The 20,933-nt window shown below is 39.3% G+C and overlaps 1 protein-coding gene across 1 annotated transcript in view; it reads left to right on the top strand.

The window, feature by feature from the left end:
- The window catches only part of LOC149831486 (uncharacterized), a 58,493-nt gene that overhangs the window by 9,653 nt on the left and 27,907 nt on the right, over positions 1–20,933 (top strand). The window contains exons 5-7 of the mRNA XM_090013916.1: positions 13,637–13,779; positions 13,928–14,105; positions 14,765–15,344. Of these exons, the coding sequence (XP_089870042.1) occupies positions 13,637–13,779; positions 13,928–14,105; positions 14,765–15,344 (901 nt within the window). The remainder of the gene's footprint in view (positions 1–13,636; positions 13,780–13,927; positions 14,106–14,764; positions 15,345–20,933) is intronic.

The following is a 20,933-nucleotide window of genomic DNA, read 5'->3' as shown; positions in this document are numbered from 1 at the left end:
AGTCAGTGTCTAAGCATGTACAGGACATACATAAGTTAATTCAATAAATATAAGTTGATAGTTCTATTTGTTATGTATATATATATATATAGCTGAGTTTTGAATATTTAATGGCACATGCTTGTAGGCTCTGCATTTTCTACGTAAACTCTATATGCAATTGGTTCTGAAATATTGATTATGCCTGTTATGCTTTTACCTGTTAAGCTGCAAAATTTTGAAGCTTACATACCTATTAAGTTGCATATTCTCTTGTGCCTCTTAAGCTACAAATGCTCTAATGCTCAATGCTTATTTAGTTGTATATCAAGTTGCTATTCAATTTAATAGTTAGCTACATATTCAGTTGTGGTTCAAATGCATAGTTAGCTGCATGTAAGATGATGCTCAAATGCATATTTAGTGGCATAGTAAATTGATGATTCAAATGAATATTAAGGGATAACTTCTGATGTTCAAATGCATATTTACTGAAATGTCCAAAATGCCCATCAAGTTGTATATCATCTAAAACCTAATGGTAGGTTGTGGCCATTTGCTATTGGAAAAAAAATAATGATGAAGAATAATGATCTGGTAACCGAACCTACGGGTCAATTTGTTGTGGACACATGAGTGTCAAGCCAGGGTGTTGAGGGTCATGCATGGACCATCAAAATTATAAGGTGAATTCACATGAAAATTAAAAGATATAAATATTTTCGCCCGACTGGTTTAAAGGTACCGGGGCATCCGTGCTTGATGGTTTAAAGGTACCAGAGCACTCTGATTGGGTCTGCATAACTAAATGGATACCCGATGCAGGTATTTGGGGTGTTAAACTTGTGCGCAATATCAATGACATTGATGAGAAACTTAAATTTAGCTTTTGTGATGCCTAATTGTTTTAAAAGTACCGGGGTAACCGTGCTTGACGGTTTAAAGGTACCGGAGCACTCTGAGTGGGTCTATACAATTAAATGGATAAATTTTGGGTTATTGCACCATTCTAAAGTATAAATTTTGGGGACCTACTACTACAATAGTAGGAATCAAATTTTTGGGGAACTCCTGTCTTCAACGACTGTGTACAGTTCGGGAAAAACCCAGACACATCGGGAAATATAAATTACTAAGAGAGCAATCCACTCAGATTCGAGCTTACCTTGGAGAGGGTAGGTGGTACAAAACTCCGAGGACATGTGTTTCTGGCTTAGAGCGACAACGACTCGTTTGTCCTCAGTTCTCGGAGTTAGGGGACCCAGACTACCAAATTTGTCTTAGGCAGTAGTTCCACGTTCTTCTGCAGAAGTTAGGGATGCATTCTATTTTGGTTTTGGGCCTTTGGGAGGTTCTCTCGGTTATTTACCGCTCCCTTAAGGTTACAGTTTCAATTAGAACGTTCGTGTTAATAAAACACCAATGCATAATAAACTCCTGAATGTTCTCTTCTGAAATGGTTGCCTTGGCCCGCGTGCACCCACGGGATAATTAAAGAAAAACACTAACTAAAAATATCTTGTGTACATCAGTTTGAGCAGAGAGTTGGTAGGTTTGCATTTTAACATGTTAATAGTTACTTTTAACATGTGATTGTTTAAATTAGCATAAAATAAATTCAGTATATCTGTGAGTTTGATTTGAGCCTGCTATTGTTCACATATGTTAGTTAGATTCTTAAAATTTGTTGATGTAGTACTTCAGTTCATGTTATTTACTTTGCGTTTTCATCTGTCATTAGTTAACTTAGCATGAAATAAATTCTTTATTCCTATGATTGTTGATTTGTTTATGTTAGTGTTCATATATACTAGTTAGAAACTCAAATTGGCAAAGCATAATAGTTAGTCATGTTCTGATTCTCATGCTATGCTTAGTGTTATGCCTTATTGCCTGTAATTAAACAAATTCCTTGCATACTTGTTACTTAGTATATTTGCCAAATTCACAGTATTTTCCTAGTTCGATAGTTGTAATCTAATTCCTATAAATTTACCATTTTTCATGTGAAGAATAGAATGTCATGAGCTGTTGCAGGATGGGGCATTGATCGAGATATTGATTTATTGTGTTCTCGGGACATATTAGATTAAATTTCAATTTATTCTTATTCCTGTTATTTAGAAACTCTGATTTGGAATAAAATAAACGTTGTTGCTTGATCACTCCTGTAATGCGCCTGAATGCTTAACCCAATGAAATGGTTGTTTCCGTTGTTATAAAAAAAAAATCCTCTAAAAATTTGGGTTAAATTTCGGGGCGTTACAGTTAATCTCATATATATTTTCAGTTATGTAATCAGTTTTTTAGTTACTTTTATATGTTAATCTCATATTTTTAGAATAATCTTATATATTTTAACTTTTGTTGGTTAATTTCATATATTTTCCAGTTATGTAAATGGTTTCTTAGTATATTTTTTCTTTTATTGGTTAATCTCATATATTTTCCAGTTATATAATCATTTTTTTAGTTACTTTTATATGTTAATCTCATATTTTTTAGAATAATCTCATATATTTTAACTTTTGTAGGTTAATCTCATATATTTTTCAGTTATTTCAGTTATGTAATAAGTTTCTTAGTATATTTTAACTTTTTTTGGTTAATCTCATATATTTTCCAATTATATAATCAGTTTTTAGTTACTTTTATATGTTAATCTCATATTTTTTAGTTCTCATTTGAGACTTTCTATTTCTTATTGGTTGTTATTTCATCAATAAAGCATTTCTTTATTTATTTGTATTTTTAGATATTTTTTTTTATAAAATTTGTAAAGTTTTCAAAAAAAAAATTTAAAGCTTACGCTTTACACCTCGAGGCTTACGCCTCACCTCGGTTTTTGGTGGAGCGCTTCGCTATACCTCAACGCTTTTCATAATACTGCATACCATATTATAACACTAGGTCGGCTATACTGGTCGTAGCCGTCTATGGGCGTAGCAACTCGTGTAAAATACTCAAATTCTACATTGTTGGCCAGACTATAAACCATACACTCACAGTGATTCCCGAATCACTAGGCACTGTAGTGAAACAACAAGGAGGACCCCACCGGTAGCTAACCGGGAGGTCAGGCTCAAACTCAAATTTGGCATGGTTCATGCTATATCCTAACCATAATAACTTTCAACCATCCATGGTTGTCTAGAGTCCCAGATGCAGTGTGAATATAACCTTAAGTCATATTTTAAGTTCATTACGTTGAACCTTACTCTCAAACTCGTGTTTTACTCATTCTCTCACGAGTGCTATCATAAAATAATCATGACGGATCTCACTCTCAATCTCAAAATGGCATTAGGGTTCACACTTTGTATTATACTAAGCATGCAACGAGGTAGAGTCTCTACGTCGTTAAATCACATGCGGCCCACTCTCTATGGTGATTGCACTCTGGCCGTGAAGCAGATAGCCCTTTTCACAGGTCACCACTTTCAGGATTTAAAGGGCTAAGCATGCTAATTTCAATATAAAAACTCAAGTGATACGACCAGATTCAAGGGACTCAAGGCTAATCACAATCTCATCACAATGCATGTTATTCGAAGATTATAACATAGATATGTTATCATAAAACAATCTCTTTCTAATATGCATAACATATTATGACTAGTGTGCGCATATAGTCATCTCATTGCAATAAACTCATGCATTGTCATTTTATACATATTATGTTTACACCCAAGAGCTACATTTCTAAACATATTAATATACAACAACAATAATAACATGCAACACAATATGGTTTGTTCACCACTAAGATTACTTATAATATCCCTTACCTCGAATATGAATGTTGTACTCTGATCACAATCGAGTCTCAAGAGGCTCTAACAACAAAATTTGATCATCACACAAGCATGTTCATATTAATATACATACCTTTATATTTTTATAAAATTACCAAAATACTCCTCTCGAGTTGACTCGTTAGACCTCGATTTTTGTGTGCCTTCAATTTGATCAAAACTAGAGCACGAGAAGATTCTCCTCTACGATACGAGTCCAATGCATCAAACCTCACTCAATTATGAGTTCAAAGTGCAAAGTCATACACATTTTACTTAATCGAATATTAGGTACACTTAAGGGTAATTTGGTCATTTCAACTCTTATGATTTGACCTAACTCATCCTAGGTCAAAACATGTTCGGTATGAGTTTAGAGTACTAGATTTACTCAACCTAGTCTCGACCCATCTGAGTTTGGTTTAAAAACTTAATTGGATTATCAAAATTCATAATTAATCTCAAACTGGATTAAGATCCGGTTCTGATTTAGATCCAGAACTATCAGACTAGATCCAAACCCAATTTTGATTTGGATCCATAATTGATTCATCTCATGTCTGGATCCAACACTGATCTAAACTAGATCCAGTTTGATCTGGATCTAAATTTGTCAAACAAGATCCAAACACAAATTTTGTTTGGATCCAATTCAATTTGGATCGATCCAGACCAATTGGATCTAGATCAGGTCTGGTCTAGATGAGACTAGATCCAAACAGGAAACTCAGACCCTGTCAGACCCGACTCGGTCAGAACCGGTTCAGTCAACCGAGTCAAGTCCAAAATAGTTGATCAGACTTGGTTTGAACTTAATCGAACCGAGTCGGTCTTGGTCAGACCCGACCCAGTCTAGGTTCACACTCAAACCGGTTCGAACCTTTTTTTTTTACTTGGTTTGGTCTCAATGCGACCCAGACCGAGACCAATCCATGTCGGTAGCTGGGTATAAGGCGGAAGGGGCACAATCCCTTCCCGACCCTTCTCCCTCTCTGCTGCAGAGGGGCCGACAACCAGAGCCGGCCCTCTCTCTCTCTCTCTCTCTCTCTCTCAGCAACAAGGTTGGTAACCATGGTAGCCGACTTTGTTGTTTGAGTTTTTTTTTTATGCAACTTACCGACAACCATGGCTACCGACCTTCTAACCGAACGGGAAAGGAGAAGAAAAGGATGCATACCTGCAGTGGTCGCCAACGATGAGCTCTGGTAACTCTCTCCCCCTCTTTCTCATTTTTTTTCTTCTCATACTTTCTCTCACTCTTTGTGTCGAGGAGGGTGAGTAGGAGGCGCACCGTGAGAGCTCTTTATAGAGCTCTCAATGTGGGTGAGGATAACCCTCAGCCCCCGCACACCATTCATGGGGGGTGAGGTTTATCCTCCCCCCCTTTTCACGGTGATGGAGGGAGATGGTTGAGGAACCACCTTCCTCTTTCATCAGCCCCCCCATTTTCTTTTTTACCTTCCCCACCCGACGAATTCGTCAAGTGGTTTTACATATTGACTCAGCTGGGTCAACCCAGTGGCTCTTCTGAGAATTTGTTGATTTTGGTTTATTATATAAAAGTAGTAACATCATATTGTATATGCAAAGAAAAGTCGTGTGTACAGTACCAGAAATATTATGACAAAAAAGATAAAATTTAGCGATTTACTGGTAACTACCAAAAAACATATAGGATGTTGAGTCATTATATTTAGGGTTTATGTACTTCTAAGGGGTCGATGCACGTGTGTTGATGTGGTGCAACATGGGTGTGGATATGACAGGACTCCAGTCAAGCAGTATCAAATGTGGTCAACCCATATCTGACCATGTTGGTCAAATTTTTGACTCGCTCAATTCTGACTGAAACTAAAATTGTCCAGTTTTGGAAAAGCTTAAAAGGGGGTTTTGGGCACTGATTGACCGCTCATCTACACAGGCTTTGCAACTCCTCTTCACACCTCTTAGTAGCATGCCTTTGGCCAGCACACACATACTCTCTCTCTATCTCAGCCTCCTCTTGTTCCTCTCTCTCTCTCTCTCTTATGTAACACCTGGCACAGGCCAAGGTGTTATGAATCAGAATTGGGTTTTCTCCTGGTTTGATTAGTCAACTTGGCACAATTTAATCGACCCTAGAGTACAACCAAATGTAGGTCCAATTTTCTAATTGGTCCTTTAAGTTGTGTCACACCAGCACCAGCACCAGCACCAGCACCAGCACCAGCACCAGCACCAGCACCAGCACGGTACCTTAGTTGTCAAAGACGCTAGGTGGAGCTTAGGCGGTGAGCCCCTAAAAAGATTAGGCGAGGCCTAGGCAGTACCCCAAATATATATATATTTTAAAAAAACATACAAAATATGTAAACAAACTACTAAAATTAATAACAAACATATATACAATATAAAATCAATCAACAAAGAGACTACCTCAGATAGGCTGCTTAGGCGGCGCCTAGGCTCCGCCTTTCACAACTAAGCGAAGGGGTGAAAAGAGGAGGAAAAAGAAAAAAAATAAGTGGAGGAAGAAGAAAAAAAAAAGGTAAAAAAGAAAAACAAAAGAAGAAAATGAGAGAATAAAAAAAGAAAGCTTTTGGGGAGGGAGAATGAAGAAAAAGAAAAAAAGAGAAAAAAAAGTTTAATAAAACATGATAACTGTCTCTGCGACTTAGGCATGGACAACCTAGGCAGCCTAGGTAAAAAACAGGGCCCTACCGCCTAGACCCATAAGCCTAGGCGGTGGCCCTACGCCTAGCCAGCCTAGGCACATCTTTTGACAACTGAGCACGATACCTATGTGACATAGTTTAGGAGTGATAAATTTATGCTTTAGACATCACAATCAACTAATAAATGCTCATGAAACCAAAACTCAGTTGCAACTTGTATTATTAAAAAATAAGATTTAAACCCGTGAGTGACAATAATTGAAAAAAAGCCAGATCCAAATATCTCAATGAAAACTGGTAGAGGCGAGTGCAGTAAAAAAGATCCAAGTTCGGTCACCGAAATACCTTTCATGTGCTGGCCATATTACATTGGTTAAACATGTATTAGCTATTATTCCATCTTTCCTAATGACAATTTTTAAAATCCCTACCAAACTGATATACAAATTACTTAAATGATGTGCTCCTTTTGGAAGTGCCTCAAGTAGTAAGGCTGAAGGTGTGCTAACTTGAGAACTGGTCACTTCCCCATTGAACCTAGGAGGCCTGGGTGCTAAAAAATATTGGCCTGATAAATTGTGCACTGCTACCAGAATGAAAATGGGTTATGTAATCAAAAGAGAGGAAGTACAGTAGACAACCCAATAAGAGTAAACAATAAACAAAAGAGTGCACAAGCCAAAGTTGTAAGTATCAGATCGTTACCCGTATCGGTCAGGCCCAAAGTAACACCATTTCGTATCGTATTGTTACCAGTATCGGTCGGTCCCAAAGTAACACCATTTCGTATCGTAAATTTTTAATAAAAAAATTCTAAAAACTCCTAAAAAATCAAGAAAAATCAGAAAAAAATCTAAAAAAACATAGCACATGAAACAATGATGAATTGCACAAAATACAACTATAAAATCACATATGAAGCATTTATGTCTCCATGAGCTGCTATGAATGGCATGCATATCTCATAAGAAAAATGCAAATTGTGAAATAATAAACAACACTAAGCTAACTCATGTTTACATAAACAAAAGCAAAATCCCCAAGTGTTTTTCAATACTTAAAAATTTTACATAACCAAATATTTTTAAGTTCAAATAAAAATGAGGACTTCTTATTGCAAGAAATCAAGCCCTAAATCACTCTCAAGTTCTTTAGGAGTGAACACAAACTCACCTTAAGGCGTATTATTATATATTTCAAAAAAAACAAGCGAATTGAGTGCAACATAAAATGCACTAATTGTGTATCTGAGTGTATCGTAGGATACACCCAATACAAACAAGATACACACCCGTATCTTGATACGAGTGTGTATCGTGTCAATTAGGCCTAAAGTAATGATACATATTGTACCATACCGTATGATATGGTATAGTACAATACTTACAACACGGGCACAATTAGTCCACCAAGGGACAATACAATCAAGTGAAGAACACAACAAAAGCCATTGTGGACAAGCATAAGTGCATTTAAAAAATATGTTCTTTCACTTAGAAATGCTTTAGAAAGCATTAACAAAATACAAGCAGAGTGCATTTAAATAGGCACTTGAGGACCCAAAGGGGCTGGTCCAACGTGCCCAACAACTATAACAAAAAAAGAAAAATACAAAATGAAAAAATTATAGAAAAGAAAAGACAAGTCAGTCCCTGGAGGACTGACACCTATTACAAGGGGAAATGATTGAAATACCCCTTCAGTTTACATAAAACAAATATAAATAAATAATATATATATATATATAAGAAAAGTGTGTATATATATACAAGGATACATACTTATAATTTAACAGGTTATATGCGTGAAAGATAAACCATGGAATAGTATCGGTTGTGGAACAGCTATGGAAGTGGCTTGTGAACATGAAGTGGATAAAGGATCTAGGTATATGGAAATGTTGGATGATGGTGCTTGATGATTTGAAAAAGTTGAAAACAAAATTGGGCAAAGGATTGTCACTAAGGACATGTTTGATGGTTCGTCCTGCGCATCGCGCAAGACAAAAAAGATGAAAATATGCTTTTTCTAATAAACATTGGATGCGGCGGACGCGCAAAACACTGTCCGCCGCATAAAAAAATGAGCATCTGTTTCGTTCCATCCCCCCCCCCCCATTACGAAAATAACAGGATAGGGGGAACACATTTAAGAAAAAAAAAGCAGATGCCTCGACGGGGGCGCCTGACCCCCCCCTCTCTCTCTCATCTTTGGCAGCGCCGGTTGCCCAGCTACCTCCGGCGAGGTTGTTCGGTTCCCTCATCTTCGGCAGCGACTACCTCGTCCTCGCCCTTTTTGTACGGTCGACTGAATGAGCACTGGAGGAAAGAATGCTTCTCTCAACCTTCTCTGCTGCCCGATCTGACTCTATGGACGGTCGAGAATGTCGGGAATCAGAGCACCCTCCTATTATTCTCAAGAATCCTTTCGTTACCATTCACTTAAGATCAACACCAAGGTGAAATCTCTCACTCCCTCTTCTTCTTCTCCTCATTTTTCTCTTCCAAACGATTGTTCATTCATTGGGTTTCTTTTTTTTTTTTTAATTTCTCGTTTGTTGGGTTTTGAATTGCCTGAGTTATTGTCCTGTTTGGTTTGAATGTGCTGTATGCTCGTGATCTTTTCGTTGATCATGAAATGCTGGAGGTTTTAGACAGAATCTATACTTTTTTTTTGTTCTCATCTTCTTTGATTTTAATAGATTCTTTCTGGAATGTGTTTTGCTGGCAGAGATTTTATTTGTTTTTGTGGTGGATTATGATTATTGTTGTAATATTACTCATGTTCAAATTGGTTTTATTCGAATTTATTCTGTTTGGTTTCAATACTTTTGTTTAGATTGAAGGATTTTGAGTTTCAGTCTGATTTGGGTGGGGTTTATAAGACCTGGTGGTTTTGGATTGAAATTGTCGTCGGAGCGACCGAGAATCGATGGCTCAGAGGTGATTCAGTGGAAATTTCTTGAATTATTCGACCCATTAGCCATGATTGTTCAAGATGTCTGCACATCATCTTTAAACAACGGACATTTGAAACACAACATCCGAGTACAGTCCAAACAAACGTTGAACTTGGTATAATTGATACGGAATAAACATAACCAATGTTCTGTTTCGTCTTTTTTGTTCATTTTGTCCAATTCTGAACAAGCCATCAAACATACCCTAAAGTATTGGGCTGATAACTTATGAGCCATGACAGTTCTGTATCAAGATTTTCAACAGCCTTTTGTAGGGTTCCTCTTATGTCAACATCTTCTGCTTCACTCTCATGATCCATGCTTTCAGCGTGTTGATTGCATTATGGTTTTGAGTGATGATATTCCTTGAATGTAACTTCAAACTTAACCCTGGTGAGAGCCACTGACAGGTTTCCTAAAATATCTGCACAAGAGGAAGCTATGTAGTCTGTTGAGAGGAATACAGACTATAGTATTGACAAGTTGGCTGTAGAGGAATATGTGATGGGCCACTGGCCACTATGTAACGCTCCAAAATTTCAAACTTGTAAACTTTTAAAAATACTTTAGAAAACCTTTCATTTTTCAAAGTTTTTATCAGCAAAAACGATTTTTTTGAAAAGCAAAACAAGTTGACAACTTTTGGGCACGTTACCGTAAAATTCCATGGTCAAGCCATCATTATCAAAAACATTTTTACAAGAAAATCAGTGAGCCAAAATATTTATTATGAAAACTGTGCATTCTACAAAAGTTTGGGTTTCCCCTTGTACAAAACTCCAAACCAAAACATGTAACCAGGGCTCAAAACTGCGAGCAGGAGGGTGAAGTCTCAAGCCATCTCGCATCCCGCCATCGGCTGTCTGAAGAAAACCTACTCGTCACCTGTTCCCATAAAATGGGTCAGTTTCGCGAAAAACTGGTAGGTGCCAAAAAAATAAAACAATAAGGAACAAAGGCTAAAGCATGATAAGCAATTGAACTTAATAGCCATAGCAAGAATAATTAACTACGTATGCAAGTAATTTATGTACAATTGATTTCACATGCAGAGAATAGTTAACTAAAGCATATAACCAACCCAAGATATGAGCCAACATAGTAAGTAGTGCACAACATTCAGTAACGTAAACAAGATATCTTTAGTTTCGATATTAGCTGGACTGTGGGTACGCACAGACGCGAAACATATAAACAACCGAGACTGATTCAGGGGTTTATTGTGCCATTCATTTTTTATAACTCGGATAGTTGACTGAGTCCGCTCCTAAGGGAACAACCAGTGACCAAGAGAGAATTCTCCGAAGGCATTTGTGGCCACGGATGCATTCTACTTCTGCAGAAGTCCATGAGAGCTACCATCTAGGATAAATTTTGGTAGTTTCTTTCCCCTAACTCCGATGACTGGGGAAGCCGAGTCATTTGCTTGTGCGGTGGTTGTTAACAACCTATCCATCGAAGTTTTTTACCATCTATCCTCTCTCTTGATGAACCGTAAGAAGCGAATGGGCGTGAATGAGGTTACTTAACTGCCACCCCATTCTATATGCTCTGGTTCTGTAGACCCACTCGAGCATCTTGCCTGTGAAGGCGTAACATTACCATTTGGTGTGTTTCAACAAATTGCTCATTGCACGTTTCGAGGTTTCCTCGACCTCTCATGCTACTCATCGTAGTACAACATACCATCCCTGTCTAAAGGTACGACTACGATGGTAGGCATAGGTTTCTCAAAAGATAACCCAACACAGAGTTTGCATAATGTAAGTCTACGCTTAGTCTTCACCATAGAAGTATCGTGCAAGGCTTAGGATCACCGCAGATCCAAACATTCCTCCCAAGTAAAACTTGGGTCGAAGATAGCTGCATCTAGCAATGTATGGGGAAACACTAGCTTTGCTATGCATGGTTACACACTCGAGAAGTCTGTAATCCACACAGAGACACCCCTTTGTCAAGACTAGAGCATTGGTACGCAATTTTGCATCTCTTCGAAAAGAGCAAAAATTGGTACACGCACCCACACGCCCTGCGAGGCTTGCATTAGAGGAACACACGAAGCAAGACCTCGCACCAGGTGTGACAACTCAGAACAAAAGCAACGAACAACAAAAAATGCGATAGCAAAGCGTGGGCACATAAAGCCCGACGACAACAGAAAAGTAACAACAGAAAAATAAAAACATAAGTAAATGCAAAAAATCAGCCTGTGCACATCAAGCGCGGCGACAACAGAAAATAAAAGTAGAAACGTAAAGACAAAAGGTAAGTGTAGAAAACGTAAATACAGAAAGTAAGCCTAGGCACATAAAGCGTGGCGGCAACAATAAAGTAAATGCAAAAAAGTAAATACAGAAAGTAAGCCTGGGCACATAAAGCGCGACCACAACAGAAAGTAAATGCAAAAAAAATAAATAGGACAAGGATCACGAAACTGCATCCTTGAGGTAAAAACGTATGTATATACTTATACATATACATATATATTTGTCCTTTGTTTTTATCTTTTTTTAATTATCATTCATTTGTTTTAGCATTTTGTTCGTTCATAGTCCTTTTACGCAACTTGCTCCTACCTTTGAGGGTTGTTGTTCTGCGTACGCCTGCGAGCGTAAGTGAGGGCAAGCTTGGGCCATGAGGTGCAAGCGTGCTTCGTTACGTAATCTGAGAAGGTACAATCATGTTAGTATGTTAAAAATAAATGAAAAAAGCAAGAAGGGGCAGCGACAGGGGATAAGCCGCTGTCGGACAGGGGAACAAAGAGGGGCAGGGAGCGAAGCTCCCTCCCTTGCCGAAAATCTAGAGGCAGCAGGGGCCTCGCCCCTGCTTGCTGAAAATCAGAGCGGGCAGGGGCAAAGCCCCAGCCTAACAGAATGTAAAACAGGAGGCAAGCGCTTTGCCCCTGCCTGACAATAGCGAAGAGGGAGGCAGGAGGGCTTCGCCCCTGCCTGCCAGGAAGGTACAGAGGGAGCAAGCCCCTCCCCTGCAAGCAAAAGACACAGGGAGGGGCCCAACCCCTTGCCTACATATCAAGGAACCAGGGAGGGGCTCGACACCTCCTCTGCAGACAGAAGATGCAGGGAGGGGGCCCGACCCCTCCCTGGTGCACAGAGGAAATGGAAAGGGAGGCAGGGGCCTTTCCCTTGCCTGACAGAAAAAGAAAGGGTAGGGGCAAAGCCCCTGCCAGTCGATCGTGCACAGGCGGCAGGGTCGTCGCCCTTGCCGCGAAGAGTAGAATAAGACAAAGGGGACAAGGAAGACGAAGACGAAGAAGAAGAGGAAGAAAACAACAACAAGAAAGGGGTGAGGGTTTACTTGCGAGGGGAGTTCTCTGCGTCAGGTGGCCTCTGGGGAGGCGAGGTGGATACCGGCAGGGTGTCGCCGGTGTCGAGAAGAGAGAGGCGTAAAAGAGAGGTCGGGAGTGACAAAGAGGGGAACGACGAGGGAGCAGGGACCAGGGAGGTAACAGAGAGAGGGAGCGTCGGGGAGGGCCCCTCCGGTGAGGGTCGTCGGTGGCAGCGGTCGGAAAACGGGAGCGGGAGAGAGACAACTGGGAGGCGAGAGTGAGAGGGTTGTGGCACAGGGGGGAGGGTTTCGAATGAGGCCCTCGCCCCTCCCCCTGCATTGCCTTATAAAGGCAAGGGGGTGGGGACCCCAAAACCCTAATGGGTTTTGGATTCGGGTCAGATCCGGATCCGACCCGGGTCCAAAAATTTTTTACGTGAGTTTTACACACTAGGCCGGATGTAGGAGACTGATGGTTCTTCCTTGATCGTGCAGATGCAGGAGGAAGTGTTATCAGCCAGATTATTTCACATGAGCTGCAGTATATGATAGTGTTGTTAATGACTGCGTATCTGAGTGCAAGTGTGGATGATAAGTGTGAGCAATCTCAGATAAATTAGAAATGCAAAGCTGATTTCAAATTTCCCAGTGCTAAGATAACGGACATAAATTACTCCAGGAGGTTTTGGATTCCTTTCTTAATGGATCCTTGTTAAATCAATATGCAGAAATATGCACCTAAATGCATGGCAGATGACAAGAATGCAGTTATATGTAGTTCTTTCGAGTACATCTTTATATTAAGATGTACAGGAGATGAATCTGTTCTGAGTTTAATGTGTGTTAATACGTGTTTGGTGGCTACTTTGTTGTGTTTTTTTTATTTGTTCAAAATATTTTAATCAATTCTTTTAGTTGATGTTTAGAATTGGTTTCAAATGTGGAAACTCATCTCACCTTTACAGGGCAATTAAAGCAATGACAAACCAGTCTGAATCATCTCTCATTTCTACTCCACGGTCATCTAAGACAGAAAGGATCCTCGAAATTGATGGCACAGTTACCACACAACCAGTACTCCAACATGTTGGTGCTTCTACTTGGCCAGGCAAAGTCCAAGTTTAACTGAGTTCCTATTTCTAGTTAATATGTCTATAATAATCACTTTTGTGTTTCTTAATAGAATATTTCAGTTTTCTCTTTTACTCTGTTTCTAAATTACTTGCCATGATATCCATTAGTTTTTTAAAATGCAGGCAGGTTAATTTTAACAGATTATGCACTTTATTTTGAATCGCTCCGGGTTGTCTCCTATGACAAGGCAAAGAAATATGACTTATCGGAGGAATTAAAGCAGGTTGTGAAGCCTGAGTTGACTGGGCCTTGGGGGTCACGACTATTTGACAAGGCAGTTCTGTATAGTTCAATGTCTTTGTAAGTTGCAACATGTTACAATTGGGCATGTTTCATTTTGTTGGTTCTTTTGGTCTTTTATATATGTTTGTTTCCAAAAGCCCACCAAACTTTTTATCGTAATTGATATACATACCTTAGTTTTCAGAAATTTCAAGTGACTCCCAAATTTTGCTACCTTTAAGCAAATACGCCCTTTCTCTACTATCCTTGGTTAATCTTGGGTTAATGTTGATTATGGAGTTAAAATTACACGTCACCCTATAAAATTATCTGTACCATTCTTCCCTTATTCTGAATTTATTTTTAACATACCAAATGTTCATTGTTGCCAACTGCCAAAGATCACTAAAGTAAGACAAAGCTTTTATATCAGCTCTATTGTTTGAGACAAAGAAGTCAGCATAAGGTTGAGTGAAGTTAGCACTAAAATAAGAATTAGTTAATTTTGTAAGGATAAATTAGTTATTTTGCCATAAAAGTTTAATGGAAGTTTAACTCATGGATTTATTTTCTTATTCTAGGTTAAAAGTTTGGGGGTATTTGAAAATTGAGAAAGCTTTGGTTGATATTTAATTAGAACAAAAGTTTGGTGGTCATCTGAAAATTGCTGTGTATTATGGTCATGCTATAATTGTCCTTTTGCGGGCTTAGACTTTGTGCTGAAAATTGTTTTGTAGATCAGAACCAGTGATCATGGAGTTTCCAGAACTGACAGGTCATTTGCGTCGGGACTATTGGTTGTCTATTATTCGAGAAATCTTGCTCGTTCACAAATTTATCCGAAAGTTCCAAATTGAGGGAGTTGGGCGTGCTGAGATTCTTTCCAAGGCTGTTTTGGGTATATTGCGCATAAGGGCAATAGAAGACATCAACCGCGCTCTGCCTTCTCACTGTGAAAATCTTCTGATATTCAATCTTTCTGATCAGCTTCCAGGAGGTGACATGATTCTAGAAGAACTTGCCAATTCTTTGGTGGCACGGGACTTTGATGGGACAAGTAATAAATCAAATGGAAGAAGTATGTATTCAGTCTCTGCTCTTTCCACACTTCCTCACTTAGGAGCCCTATTTGGTCGGGAGTCAACTGGTGTAAGTGAAGCTGGGCTTCCAGTTGGTGAAATTGTTGTTGGAGATATGACTCCCTTGGAAAGAGCTGTTGCTCAATCTAGAAGTAGCTATAAAAAGGTGGAACATGCACAAGCAACTGTTGATGGAGCAAAGGTCGAGGGGATCGATGCTAAATTGGCTGTAATGAAGGTTAGTTTGTTGGGCTATCATTACCCTATGTAGTAAAAAAATGCTAGTCGGCGCCTAGGCGGCAGACGTCTAAAAGGCCTAGTCGGGGTCTAGGCAGGACTAGTCGGAACCCTAAAAAAATTATTAAGAAAATGCAAAATTTATAATAATATATATTTGTAATGTATACATGCACACACACATATATGTAAGGAAATATGCGCAAGCATGAGAACACTAACCACTTGAAGGCTTTACACATACAAGTGCACATGCACAAGTCCACTATGGGACAACACAAAGATCAATAAAATATAAAAGATAAGAAGTAAAAAATGTAGACAATCATATTGATAAAATGCTTCAAAGAAGCTTAGAATACAAGGGTGAACAATCCCTATATTTATACACAAAAAAGGGGGAAGTGTGAGAAATCAGATGTGGGAGTCACCTTACTATCGTAGCAAGAGATAGAGAGAGAGGTAAGAGGGAAGAGAGAAAAAAAATGTTGGGCGGCAATTATCTCTTCTCCCCTTTCCATTGATATTTATATGTTGTACGAGTGGTACAATACAGTACAATAGTACAATACAGTACAGTATGCTGTACAATACAGTACAATACAGTACAATAGTACAATACAGTACAGTATGCTGTACAATACAGTACAGTAGTACAATACAGTACAGTAGTACAATACAGTACAGTATGCTGTACAAGTGGTACAATACAGTACAGAAATATATTCATTTACATATACATATTTAACAGCCTCCCTCAAGTTGAGGATGATCTTCAATCATGCTCAACTTGCCCTCAAGTAACCAAAATTGATGACTAACCAATCCTTTGGTGAAGATGTCTGCTACTTGGTCTTCTGATCTGACATACGAAGCCTCAATTTCTTCTGTTTCAATCTTTTGTCTAACAAAATGCTGATCAATCTCAATGTGCTTCGTGCGACAATGATGAATAGGGTTAAAAGAAATATTAATGGCACTTTGATTATCACATAAAAGCAGAAAGGAAGAGATAGGTTCATTCAACTCTTGAAGAAGATGCCGTACCCAAGTGACATCAGCTGTCCCTGCTGCCATTGCCCTGTACTCTGCCTCAGTGCTGGATTTAGCAATGGCCTTTTGTTTCTTACTATTCCAAGTGATAATATTTGGGCCAATAAAAACACAATATCCTGAAACCGACCTACGCTCATCAGGGTCCCCACCCCAATCTGCATCACAATATGTAAGTAAACGGTGTCCTGTAGTGAAGCTTTCATCTTTGTGATAGAGCAATCCATCTCCAATAGTCCCTTTCAGATATCTGAGAATACGCTTAATACATTCCATATGACAATCAGTGGGAGCATGCATAAACTGAGATGCTTGATTTACAGCATAAGCAATGTCAGGTCTTGTAAATGTAAGATATTGCAACATACCAACAATGCGGCGATATAAAGTGGAATCATGATATAATTGTCCTTCTTTTGCACTAAACTTATGATTTAAGACAGATGGGGTGCTGAGAGGTTTACAATTAATCATACCAGTGGTGTGAAGAATGTCAAGAGTATACTTGTGTTGACTTAGAGTGAGTCGATCATCTTGTCTATCGACTTCAACTCCCAAGAAGTATCGCAATGGGCCTAAGTCCTTCATCTTGAATTTGGCCATGAGTAAAGACTTGACCAAGGCAATATATGCATCATCACTCCCAGTGATAATGATGTCATCAACATATATAAGAACCCAAGTAGTAACATGATCATTCTTATACATAAATAAAGAATGATCAAGTATACTCTTAGAAAAGCCATGCTGCTGAATTTCCATGGAGAAACTCTCAAACCAAGACCGAGATGCCTGTTTTAAACCATAAAGAGACCTTCTCAATTTACAAACCCATGTAGCCGCATCATGTTCACTATATCCAGGAGGTTGCTCCATATACACCTCTTCCTTCAAGTCCCCATGTAGGAACGCATTCTTGACATCCAACTGGCTAAGAGACCAACCATGCTGAAGTGCCAAAGTGAGGATCACACGAATGGTGCCAATTTTGACAACAGGGCTAAAAGTTTCCTCATAATCTTGCCCATATTGTTGTGTGAATCCGCGTGCAACAAGGCGAGCTTTATATCTTTCAATGCTACCATATGGTTTACGCTTGATCTTGTAAACCCATTTGGAACCAACAACATTTCTATCAACAGGTCGAGGAACAATATCCCATGTATGACATTCATGAAGTGCTGCCATTTCTTCGTTCATAGCTTCAACCCAAGCTCGAGAATGGGCTGCCTGATGGAAAGTAGACGGCTCTTTCTCTTTGGCCACATTGGTTAGAAACAACTGAAAGTCAAGAGAAAAATTGTTGTAACTAACCCAACGATGGATAGGATGCCTTTCACGTGTGGATCGTCGAAGAGGGGGAGCCTCGTGAGATGGAGTTGAAGGGGCTCCTCGACGGGCATAAACCAAACCTGAAAACCGTGAAGGTGCATCCTGGATGATGGAGTTGTCTGCTTCAAACTGAATTGGTTCATCAACAACATGATCTCTGATAGAGTCATATAGCAAAGTATCACAAAGCCATGGATCATAAGTAGTTTGCTCATATACCTGAGAAGTATCACAAGTGCTGAAATGGTCATCATAAAAAACAACATTTCTAGACACCTTAATCTTACCCAAAATAGGATCATAACATCTATATCCTTTATACCCATCGGCATATCTCAGAAATCTGCACTGAACTGCTCTGTCCTAAAACTTGTTACGTAAAGAATGATCCACATGGACATAACAAATGCATCCGAAAGCATGCAAATCATCATAAGAAGGGTGAGAATCGTGAAGCAAATAATAAGGAGACTGATCTCCTAATAATTCCATAGGCAACCTGTTAATGATATGCACTGCAGTGTGAAAGGCCTCAGTCCAAAGAGAGAAAGAAATATCAATATTGTGCATCATACTTAACGCGGTTTCAACAATATGCCGATGCTTACGTTCTGCTACTTCATTCTGTTGTGGAGTGTAAGGACAAGAGGAGTTACGTGTGATGCCATGGTCCTTTAAATATTCACTAAAATCATGAGATATGTATTCTCCACCACCATCACACTGGAAATAAGTGATATTTAAATTGAAAAGGTTCTGAACAAGAGCATGGAATTGTTTGAAAAGTTTGAACACTTCAGATTTAGATTTCATAAAGTAAATCCAAGTGTAACGAGTGAAAGAGTCAAGAAATAACACATAATAACGAGAGCCAGATAGAGATGAAACAGGAGCTGGGCCCCAAACATCAGAGTGAATAATTTCAAATGGCTTGGAAGCTCTTTTATTGATACTTTGAAAGGGAAGTACATGACTCTTGCAGACATTACAACTAGGACACTTATGATCTAATTTGACTTTGGGAATAAAACCCTGAGAAGACAATTTGTCAAGGAACCCTTGACTACAATGACCTAACCGACGATGCCAAGAAACTGACTTATTACATTGCATAACAGAAGAAGACTGACTCAAATAAGCAGGAAAAGATGGAGACACGGTAGATGACGTCTTCAAAGTCCCGGGGGCTGCTTCGAAGACGTACATGTTTCCGCGTCGTTCACCCTTAGCGAGCATCTTCTTGGTTCGAAGGTCCTTAAGACAAACAGAAGACGAAGTAAATTCCATGGATGAATTTGTTTCATCAACCAATTTAGAAACAGATAAAATGTTTTTCTCAATGGCAGGAGTGAGTAAGACATTTTGCAATGGTAGTGTAGATTGTGACAAAGAGAGAGATGCATTTCCAGTATGAGAAATAGGGTGGTGGGAACCATCTCCCGTGACAATAGTGCCAGTGCCAATATAAGGAACCATGTTGGAAAGTTTACCTGCATCAGAAGTAACATGTGCGGCTGCTCCAGAATCAATATACCAAACTCCATCATTATTCTGACGCAAATTCATGTTGTTAAATGCAGTCATCAGAATTTGTTGCACATCATGTGGCAACCCTGCACTCTGTCCCTGATCAGTACCCTGATGTGCTCGAAAATTTCCCTGCGGCTGCCCCTGAAACTGTCTAACATTCATCTGTCCAGCTCTTGGTCCTGGCCTCCCTGCCTTGTTGCGATTCTGTGGGTTGTGCCAACAATCTGCTTTCACATGGCCACGCTTGTTGCAATGGAAGCAAGTAGGGACACGGGTACCTCTAGTGGCAGGTGGAGCAGTAGGAGTAGGAAGGAGTCCTCCACGGCCCATATGAGCAGGAGGTGGACGAAATGAGGTAGACCCAGATGTAAACATGACAGGATGAGGATCATCAATAAGATGATCTTGAGTCAAACTAACTTCATACTGTAGGAGTTTGGCCTGTAAATCCTCAAAGCATGGAAGTGTAGAGGCAACCTGTAATGCAGTGCAAAACATACGATATTGGGGCCCAAGGCTTCCCAATACCTGCTGAACAACATCTCTGTCAGAAACAGGATATCCAATAGCGGCCAACTGATCAATGATAATTTTGATATCCCCTAGAAATTCAGTAATGGTCTTAGTTCCCTTTCGCATAGATTGGCACTGCCATTTCAGTTGAAGTGCACGTGATTCAGAAACCTGTGAATAAGAGTGAGCAAGATGTCTCCATAGTTCTGCAACAGTAAAATGGTCAGAGATAGTTTGTAATATACGATCAGATAACGTGGCAGTCAAATAGGCAACCACAGATTGGTCCTTCTGAAACCAAACATCATACGCAGGATTTGGAATAGCAATGCAACTCACCTTCCCATCATTACCAGTTACCTCTTGCGTAATAGTCATAGGTGGGGCGGGTGATCCCCCATCCAGATGCCCGGAAAGACCATGACTTCGGATAAACGGCAGAATTTGGCGTTTCCAAAGTAAGTAGTTATCATGAGTTAATTTGTGAGAAACAAGTTGAGAAAGAAATTCGGGGCTGATTTTAGAATCCATAAGGAAGAAGATCAAAGATGAATCAAAAACACGACAGAAATTCGTAGGTTGTACGGACAGAACCGTACGGACAAAAATTTTTGAGTTTTGGAAATCACGATTTTTTTAGTTAATCGTGCAGAATGTACGATTTATCAACTATATTGCAAGAAATAGATAAGAAATCACAAGAAGTTTGAGAAAAGAGGCACTTTTGAGAAATGAGGGTTCCCAAATTTGGGGAAAACAGAAATTAGGGTTGATAAAATTGGGGATAACAGAATATGTAAGAAGGAAAAGATGCACGATATGAGGAAATGAAGAAACGACGTCGAAATATAGTGATTCAACGGAGAAACAACAGAGAAAAGATGAAAAAAAAAAACACTTTCCTTGAGAACGCCCAAAAACGCACGTCAAGGTCCTTCGGGGCCTTCCAGATGATCGTGATTACCACGCCCTTGGCTCTGATACCATGTGAGAAATCAGATGTGGGAGTCACCTTACTATCGTAGCAAGAGATAGAGAGAGAGGTAAGGGGGAAGAGAGAAAAAAAATGTTGGGCGGCAATTATCTCTTCTTCCCTTTCCATTGATATTTATATGTTGTACGAGTGGTACAATACAGTACAATAATACAATACAGTACAGTA

The sequence above is a fragment of the Nuphar pumila genome, chromosome 7 (genome assembly GCF_984573655.1).
Source record: "Nuphar pumila chromosome 7, dmNupPumi1.hap1.1, whole genome shotgun sequence".
NCBI classification, from domain to species: domain Eukaryota; kingdom Viridiplantae; phylum Streptophyta; class Magnoliopsida; order Nymphaeales; family Nymphaeaceae; genus Nuphar; species Nuphar pumila.
Note: the sequence above shows the minus strand (reverse complement) of the source record. Positions and strands in the feature narration are given on the sequence as shown.